This window comes from Sardina pilchardus, chromosome 13 (genome assembly GCF_963854185.1).
Source record: "Sardina pilchardus chromosome 13, fSarPil1.1, whole genome shotgun sequence".
In the NCBI taxonomy this organism is placed as follows: Eukaryota; Metazoa; Chordata; class Actinopteri; order Clupeiformes; family Clupeidae; genus Sardina; species Sardina pilchardus.
The window spans coordinates 5,885,001-5,895,000 of record NC_085006.1 but is presented as its reverse complement, the minus strand read 5'-3'; the positions used below and the strand labels follow the sequence as shown (position 1 = coordinate 5,895,000).

The 10,000-nt window shown below is 50.2% G+C and overlaps 1 protein-coding gene across 1 annotated transcript in view; it reads right to left on the bottom strand.

The window, feature by feature from the left end:
• The window catches only part of LOC134100052 (protein LEKR1-like), a gene marked incomplete at its 3' end in the record, with an annotated part of 17,958 nt that overhangs the window by 2,153 nt on the left and 5,805 nt on the right, over positions 1 to 10,000 (bottom strand). Inside the window, exon 2 of the mRNA XM_062553099.1 lies at positions 2,780 to 2,899. Within this exon, the coding sequence (XP_062409083.1) occupies positions 2,780 to 2,899 (120 nt within the window). The remainder of the gene's footprint in view (positions 1 to 2,779; positions 2,900 to 10,000) is intronic.

Sequence of the window (10,000 nt, the reverse complement as noted above, 5' to 3'; positions counted from 1 at the left end):
CCTCCCCTGCTCCCCAGCACTTGACGGGGGCTGCCCAGTCTCACCAGGCCGTCCAGACGGATGACCTCATAACATCCATCCTCATTAATGGCCCTGCGCGCAGAAACTCATCGCTCGGTCTGTCCGCACGGCTGGATGTCTGCACGTCTTTCTGTCAATCTGTCTGTCCACCCTCACTCTGTCTGTTCGTCAGTCTTTCCTGCTCTCTCCCTCTCCCAGTTCCATGCAGGATATTCCACACACACACACACACACACACACATACAGAGAGAGACACAGACACAGACACAGACATAGAGACACACACGCACACAGCTTAATGAAGCCACAAGCTGCAAACTGCTGGGGAGTAGCCTGCAATCACGCTGTAAAAACCTCTGATTTGTCTGAGTGCTAGACCTCACGCGATGGCTGGCTATCCTTACACGCCTGCAATCCACACACACGCATATGCCCCCTCCACACACACACACACAAGCACATACATACACACAGACACAGACACAGACACAGACACAGACACACACACACACACACACACACACACAGACACACACACACACACGCACGCCTGCATGCACGCACACACGCACGCACAGATACACACACACACACGTGAACACAACACAACAACATACACAAACACAAACACACACACATGTCATACACACATGTGTATCCATGCATGCACAGAGAAAGTGTGAGGCTGGAGACGGCTGATGCTGTAGCCGCAGTGCTGGTGGGGTGAGAGGGAGATGAGATGAGTGCTGGGAGTGTTGACGTGTTTCATCTCAGGCTTCTCTCCATGTGCTTTGAGGTGAGGCTGGAGTCAGATGACAGATAAGAAACTCGGGGGGGGGGGGGGATGGGGTGTCTGGGGCTGGATTAAACTCCCTCTTTTTATCGCAGGGGAAAATGGAGGGCACATAAAATTACACCACATTTCTGCAATCATGGCACTCTGACCCCCCTAGGGCTTTCTCTCTTTCGGCTTCCCTCTCTCTCCCTCCCTTTCTCTCTTTCTCTTTCCCTCTCTCTCTCCCTTTCTCTCTCCCTCGCTTTCTGATTCTCCACCCGTCGCCTTGTCAGCTGTGCAAAAGAGGTCAAACAAAAGAGAGAGAGAGAGAGCGAGAGAGAAAAAGACAGCCCGAGACGAATAGAAAGCAAAAAAAAAAGGCGAGAGAATAATTTTACGACACCATGAAACATTACTGCCTCTGCCATCAGGCCGGGTCTGCGAGGGCGAGTGGAGTGGAGTGGAGAACACGGAATAGAACATTGAGTAACTCCAGGAATGCAGTCGTGACGGCCCATCAAGTCAGAGCGGCCTCCACTCGCCCATATCCCAAAAGCAACTTCATTATTCATCCTGAGATGACAAGTGTCACCGGGGCAAGTAGGTCTCTCTGTCTGCCATGACTCCCCTCATTACACCTCTCCAGACATCTGCCTCCATTTTCCACTCCTCTCACGCTCTCTCTCTCTCTCTCTCTCTCTCTCTCTCTCTCTCTCTCTCTCTCTCTCTCTCTCTCTCTCTCGCATCCCTCGTTTCTCACGCAGCGCTCCGCATTTCTTTGGCACGCCGCAGGTAGGAGAAAACAACTAAGAGCAGGAAAACGAATGTGTCTCTCGGTGGAAAAGTGTGGAAAACAAGCACAGAGAGGTGTGTGTGTGTGTGTGTGCATGTGCATGTGTATGTGTGTGTGTGTCTGTGTGTGTGTGAGAGAAAGATAGAGAGACAGAGGGAGAGGGAGAGAGGAAGCACATGTGTTTTTCCATCAGACGACATTAATCAGGGGAATGCCAGAGAAGTATGGGGACATAAAGCCCTAAGTCACTGTCTCCGTGGTGGCAGCGTCTCAGTGCTGAACTCACAGCCCACTGCAGCACAGCCTCACTTGATCACAAGTGCTGCTTACTGAGGGATTTAACAACGACAGCAAATACAAACATGTAAGCACATGTGTACTGCCACATACAAACTCACACACTCTCTCACACACACACACACACACACACCCCCACACACACACACACCCACACCCCACCCCACCCCCCCCCACCCCACACACACACACACACACACACACACACACACACACACACACACACACACACATATGTTAACACACTGTATCCTGTACACACTCATATGTCGTCCACACAGCCACTCCCCCCATCCTCTAAAATGGCCTGTTTGCTCAGAATGGCGTGCATGCTGCCCAGCGTTGACAGCTATATTGGGACAAGGCGGGCTAGCACAGGTGTTTTTATACCAGATCATTTTCCAGTCCACCCAGTCATAATTCAAACAGATCCTCGCCGCTTTTCCTAGCGTCAGACACACTCAATCATGCCACGCAAACCATTGTTTACCTCCCCGAGCGAGCGAGCCAGTGCCCAGCAGCTGACAAAGAGCGCAGCGTGTCCAGGGCTGTGGCCTTGGCACCAGCCCACTTTCCGCTTAACAAGCCACGGAAAAGCCTTTGTTTTTTTGTCTCTGCTTATTCACATGGAATGGAGTGGGAAAGCAGTGTGGATGCTTACCACGGCAGGGTGTTTTCTCTGGTCCCCACACACACACACGCGCGCACTCACACACACGCACTCACACACACATTACACAAGCAGCCGCTTGCACACACACGCACTCATAGTTGTTTCCCATCTGTGCTTTTCCTGTCATGCCATTAGCACAGATGCTACTGTGGACACATCACGCCAGACAGTCTCTCTCTCTCTCTCACACACACACACACACACACACACACACACATACCTGAGTGCCCGTCGTTGGGCCTGCTCGTCCTCCAGCTGTCTGTGGTGGAGATCCCGCTCACCTCTCACCAGCTCGAGCACTTGCGTCACCTCAGCCAGCTGTTGGCCCAGACTCCTCTCCCTAACAGGACAAGAGAGAGAGAGAGGGACAGGGACAGAAGGAAGGAGGGAGGGAGGGAAGGAGGGAGGGAAAGAGAGAGAGAGAGAGCAGGGGGAGGAACAAGAAGACAGGAAGGAAGAAGGAGCACAGTAATTATCAGGGCAAGTCGCTGGTAAAGGTCCCTGAATGATGCGTGCTTTGGAAAAACTACTCATCACCACGTCAACTTTCCAGAAATAAAATCACACGCTTCCTCCCTCGCTCTCGGGCCTCCCTCCAAAACACATCTCTCCGTTTACGCCATCAATCACCCCCAAACCCGCCGCATGTCCCCCGTCAGGCCTTTATATCTCGCTAACTAGGCATGTTTTACACTTGCTCAGCTGTGACTCATTTGCCTCGTGTTTTTTCTCCCCCCTCGTTCCACTGTAACTTGCTCACATCCACAGAGGAGCGGTTCTCCTAAATGAACGCAGAGGCCAGGTGCGTGTAAACGAGCGGGCATTAGGGTTCCGCCTGTGCGTGAGAGAGAATGAGGAACAGAGGGAGAGCCGTATGTCCTAGTTTTTCTGTCGGCCGTCTCCGAAATTAGAAGTGGAGAGAGAGGGAAAAAGAGGCGAGGAGATTGAGAAAGTGGCACTGACTGAGAAATATTAACTTTTTTTTTTTTTTTTTCCTTTTGTATTTTTCCTGGAAATCCTTTGCTGTCTTGCTCCATGTGGTGAAACACAGGCCACGTGAAACGCAACCCTCTTCCAGCTCAGCTGCGAGGGTCCGCCTCCCTCCATCCCTCTCTTCATCAGGGAGAGAGAGAGAGAGAAAGAGAAAGAGAGAGAGAAAGAGAGAGAGAGAGAGAGAGAAAGAGAGAGAGAGAGTGTGTGTGTCAGCGTGCGGCGCTCTCTGCCTGTGAGCTCATGCTTCCTCTATCTATAAAGAGTAGCGGCCTTCTCAGCGCTTTAATCATATCCACACAGCGCTTTTTATGCTGCGGTCGCGCGCACTGATGTGGAGGGGATGGCGTCCGTGAAAAAGAGAAGGAGAGACTAAGCAGCCACACTCGGGCAGAGACAAACACACACGCAGAGACTCACACTCGACACATAAAAACACCCCAAAATAATCTCACAAAAGCAGCCGGAGGATAAAAGCAGAGTGAGCGGCCCCAAGGCCAGAAGACCATATCCTAGATTGCTTTATTTTTAAGTCACGTTACCATAACGTTTCATGCTACCATAATCCCAATACCATAAAACACTTCCAGTCACGTAAAACAGCTGCGAGCTCTAAGGAAACTACGGATGAAGGCCCTGTGCTTACCAAAGTGGCTTATCATATGGCCACACCACCCAAAAACACACACTCTCTCTTTTTCCTCCATTCTCGTCTGTAGAGGAGCACTGAAGTCAGTTCAGACAGAGAGAGAGAGCGCTGAGATGGGCCCAGACAGAGCACTCCGGCCCCCCAAAGCCCACCATTACAGGACATCAACAGAGGGACAGGGCAGCGGACAGGCGAGAGGACAGTGTCACCGTCCGAGTCAAACAAGCCATCAGTCGTCAGTCAAGCTGTCAGTGCTGCCGCTGCCTCTGTGCTGAGCACGTGTACAGAGCACCACACACACAACTGCACCGGCATTTACAGCCTAGCGTTCTTGTGTGTGTGTGTGTGTGTGTCCCACCCCCCCCCCCCCTCTCGTTTCACACTTCACTCCATTTTACAACTGACTTGGAGCTATCGAAGAGCCAATTAAAAGATGACTCCTCGATTAACACAAACACACACACACAAACACACACACACACACATTCACACACGCACATTTGACCTGATTCTTCTTTTTACGTCATCCTCCGTTTCCACTCCAGCCCGGCTCGATGGCCAGCATCCGATTGCCTGTGTAGTGTGTGTAGTGTAGTGTAGTGCTCCAGCAGCACCCGGGCAGGTACTGTGAGGGCTTACGGAGGGGAGCTTAGAGACCTTCTGTTTCATTAAGACTCACATGCATTCACCAGCAGCTTATAGCGCTATAGTATCATGACTCCATACATTAAGCTAGGGGCGGAGGAGGCCCTGCTAGACTGCTGTTACCTCACCCGCCATATGGCCACATGGAGAAGGGCCGGGCTGGGCCTGAGTGGAGCGGAGCGCCCCAGGACTCACCCAGGCCATTCATATGCTCACCCCACGCCTGTGTGTGTAGCCATACACACACACACACACACACACACACACACACACACACACACACACACACACGGCTGTATAGACACATAATCATAGCTCACACGCACACAGGCAGACAAGCACTAAGATTGTGTCCTAGCGTCTGTGCATCTCTCTCTCTCGCTCGCACACACACACACATCCACACACACACGGCTGTATAGACACATATTCATATCTCACACGCACACAGGCAGACAAGCACAAAGATTGTGTCCCGGCGTCTGTGCCTCTGTCACACATGCGCACACACGCAGACACGCACACACATACTGTACACATGGTTGTATAGACACATTTGCATATCTCACACGCACACAGGCAGACAAACACACAGACTATGGTCCAGCGTCTGTGCCTCTCTCAAACACGCACACATAAACACAGACACACAGACACACAGACACACACACACACACACACTCATGAGCGTGAGCCAGCAGCTTACATCCCTGTGCCCTCATTAGAGGCTGCTCCGCAGGCGAACATCAGCTTACACAATCACATGCACGCACACTCACACACACACACACACACACACACACACACACACACACACATACACACACACACACACACACAGATCCTTGGCCAGACCTGGAGATGCAGACAAAACTATTGTATCATCACGGCATGCTGGACTTTACATCAGGACATCAGGATTATCTGAGGAACCCCAGACTAAGGACAAACTGGCAATCTGCGTGTGTGTGTGCGTGTGTGTGAGTGTGTGTGTGTGTTTGTGAGTGAAGTGTGCATCTAACCATGAGCGTGACTGTGTCACTGTGTGAATTGGTCTGGCTTCTGAATTAGTCTGGGGAAAGATTACGTGCTTGACTGAGAGAATGTCTCTTTTTTTCTGTTTGTGTGTGTGTGAGTGTATGTGTGTGTGAGAGTATGTGTGTGTGAGTGAGTGAGTGTGTGGATGAACAAATCTGTCTGAGCATGCTTCATCCTCCTCTTCGTGTTGATTGTGGTGCGTGTCTGTGAGTGTGTGTGTGTGTGTGTGTGTGTGTGTGTGTGTGTGTGTGTGTGTGTGTGTGTGTGTCTGAGTATGTGAGAGCGAGAGTGAATGACTGTGGCGTGCTTGCGTGTCCTTCGGACAGTTTGTGTGAATCAGTCGCATGCTCGCGTGGAAGGTGTGTCTGCATGGTAAAGAATGTGAGTGTATATATATGTGTCTGCGTGTGTATGTGTGTATGAGTGTATGAGTGTGTGTGTGTGTGTGTGTGTGTGTGTGAGAGAGAGAGAGAGAGTCTGCATGTGTTCCTGCTCCAGACTCCCACTGTTTTCCCATCTGTCCCCAGTGGTCACAAAGCCAGATCAGAGAAAAGCCAGCCTGGGGAGGGGGCAGGAGGAACACTCCCTACTACACACACACACACACACACACACACACACACGACTCTCTCTGTCTTTCTCACACAAACACACACACACCCACACAACATAGAGAAGGTTAGCATCATTAAGCACATGCTTGCATCAGCTACTGGAGAGCGACACAACAGCTAACATATGTCCACAACACCCATCATCATCATCATCATCATCATCATCATCATCATCGTCATCATAATCAGGGTGATCATCATCACAGCCATCACGCTTGTCTTGGCATAAGGAGCTGGTAGCAGCCCAAACAGCACCTCTCTGTCGTCTCTGGCGGGCTGCGGGGTTTTGTTGACTGGTTGACGTCACGCGATGCTCTCTGTTTCAAACTGTGAGGGAAATTAAAGTCTCGGGAGGAGAGAGAGAGAGAGAGAGAGAGAGAGAGAGAGAGAGAGAGAGAGAGAGAGAGAGAGAGAGAGAGCGGCAGCAGGACGGCCCGCAGAGCCCCGCCGGAGCCCACCCTGCTGATAGGCTGATCCAGACGGGCTCTTCAGCAACACGGCACGCTCACCTAATCACCAGAGCCCAGAGCCCACCCAACCCAACTCAACTCAAACGCTGATCTGATCCACACAGGTTCACCTAATCGCCAGAGCCCACCCAACTCAACTCAACTCATACCGTAGGAGTTTTTTTTTCTGTGGACAAGTGCTCAGATGCTCCTTTATTTTGGGCTCTCACAAGCACGCAGAATCCCAGAACTCCTCAAAAATTCCCAAAACAGGTTCCATTAGGCTTCATCGCATTACCAATACTGCATTTTGTCCGTGCTCGTGGGGACTTTCCTAAATCAACACCACTGCTCTGAGCAGTCTAGAACCTTCCAAAGCGTTGCATCTCAGATCTAAGCCACATTTCCGTCTGCGCTGCTCCATCCATCAAACAGCTCCCACTCTCACAAGCCCGGTTTTGATCAGCAGGCCGTCCAGACTACAAAAAGCCGAGGCAAACTCAAGGCTGGGATCTGCGACGGTTGCCAATCAGCCCCGACAAACGTGTCACACGGAAGCCCCAAACACACCAAAGATGACTTCCCAGCAAATATATCATTCTCTAACCCCAGCCCCACATTCCACACCCTGATGAGAGAGGAGAAGGCATGTCTAATGAAGAACTCTGTTAACAAGCCTTACATTAAAACAGCTCTTTTCATTTCTTGTTCTCTACCGTCTTAAGCAGTCAAAGGCCTTCAGCAATTTATTTTTCATTATTTGAGGCTGGCAGTGAGTGCAACTGAGAGCTCACAGAGGAATTGGTAAATTAGTTCTTCCATTAGTAAACAGCAGAGAGAGAGATCATAATCTGTGTCGGTGGAGGGAATTTAAATTTGCGAACATTACACACTGTAACAACTAATAGCTGTAAAGTGTGTGTACATGTATGTGAGTGTGTGTGGTTGTGTGTGTGTGTGTGTGTGTGTGTGTGTGTGTGTGTGTGTGTGTGTGTGTGTGTGTGTGTGTGTGTGTGTGTGTTTGTGTGTGCTTGTGTATGTGCATGTGTGTGGAGTGTGTGGATTGTGTGGAGTGAGCATCCTGCGTATGGCTCCCTGTGTTATTGGGATAATTACAGTCATTGCTATGGCATCAGTCATGGTAACCAAACAACATAAAACAAAAACATGATGAGATAAACACAAACACAGCGATGGCAGACAGACCCATTGAAGCATGTAGCACGCACGCACACAGACACACACACACACACACACACACACACACACACACACAGCCTGACACTCTCCACCACACACATGCATAAGTAGTCAAATTATGGGACCTGGAGATGCAAACTCCCCTAATCTGTCGTCCCTCCCCACACACACAGAAACACTCACACAGACACACACACACACACACACACACACAGACGCTCGTTCCTTCCCAGGCTTTTTACGAGTTCCCAGCGTGCCGTGTAAGTCCGAGGCCCTGTCTGGCAGAAATATGGAAATCATATGCATCAGCGCGGCACGGCTCCTTCCCCGCCAACACACACAGCAGGAGGCTCCGCACAGGTTACTGCGGCCTGGCCCGGGGACCAGCGCCTGGAACCAGTTCTGCCTCGGCTGCTGCTGCTGCTGTCTGCTGCTGCTGTCTGCTGCTGCTGTCTGTGCTGCTGGTGTTTGCTGTTATTATTGTGGCTGTTGCCATGCTTCTCCAGAATCACACTTAGGTCGGCTCAGCCTCAATAATGTGGTCTCGGCTCTCGAGATTCTCACAGCACTTTGTCTGATCTACAGCGCTTAGTAACATTATATGGCATCAGTACAGTCGGCTGAAGTAACAGTCATAAATACATAATCATATCAAATATTCATTTGAATGTGACTCAAGGTTTATATGAGTAATTACAGAATGAAATAGTGTTTGATGTTTCAGGAGCCAAAAGTCACATATGATAAGAAACCTTCTGAAAAAATGACTCATAGCAAATGTTCTATGTGAAGTTGTATTATGAATGCATATCTTGTGAGGAAGACCTTTTAAGGAACCTCTCAAACTGAGAGTTCCTGATTTATTCCTCTTGAGAGATCTGTGGGCTATTGAACGCATGCATGCAACGTGATACGGAAAATGGCATACAGATAGACTAATCCACGTACAGAGAAAAGTATTGATTCATCTACAAGCCTTCCTGTGGAAGTTGAACAATGTCAGTCAGGTAGGCAGACAAGCAGCAGATGTTAATGGTGCCCCCCCCCCCTCCACTACCAGGGCTGATCAAGTGCATGCAACACAGCAGCAGAGTAGTGGTGGGGTGTGAGCACACTTCTGAACAATGTGTCTCTGTGTGTAACCTTTATATGTGTGTATGTGCATTGGCAAGCGACTTATTGGATTAGGATACATGATAGCCCCTTCTCTGCAAAGCATTGCCTGCATGACCTCAAGTAAGTAACCATGTGCATGGAGGGAACTCTGCCAAACACACAGATAGATAGACAGACAGACAGACACATGCACGCACGCACACACGCACAGACCCACACAGACCCACACTTCCCTGCCAGAGGAGTAGCTACAGTTTCTGTCTTGCTTTGTTTGCATGGTTGCTAGCAATAACAACCATGCAGACGAAGAAAAACAGGCAAATCACTGAATAATCAAATTATCACCCTCACACTTCTCCCACACAATCTTTTCTTCATCTTTTTTTTTAAACCTCAAGCTTTTAACCCCCCCCCCCCCCCCCCCACACACACACACACACACACACACCCCAACTCCCACCCCTTGCACTATATTTCTGTCACTGCCTATTGACAGGCCACGCAGCATTTCTCGTGTTCCAGCATGACATAAGCGGAGGCTGCATGGCATATGGCAGCATGCAATACTGACACTCTGCCACTGACAAGAGCGGGGAGGGAGGAACATCGGCGGGGAGTGATGGTGGTAATTATCCTGCAGGTGCACAGTGTGTGTGTGTGTGTGTGTGTGTGTGTGTGTGTGTGTGTGTGTGTGTGTGTGTGTGTGTGTGTGTGTGTGTGTGTGCGTGTGTGTGTGTGCG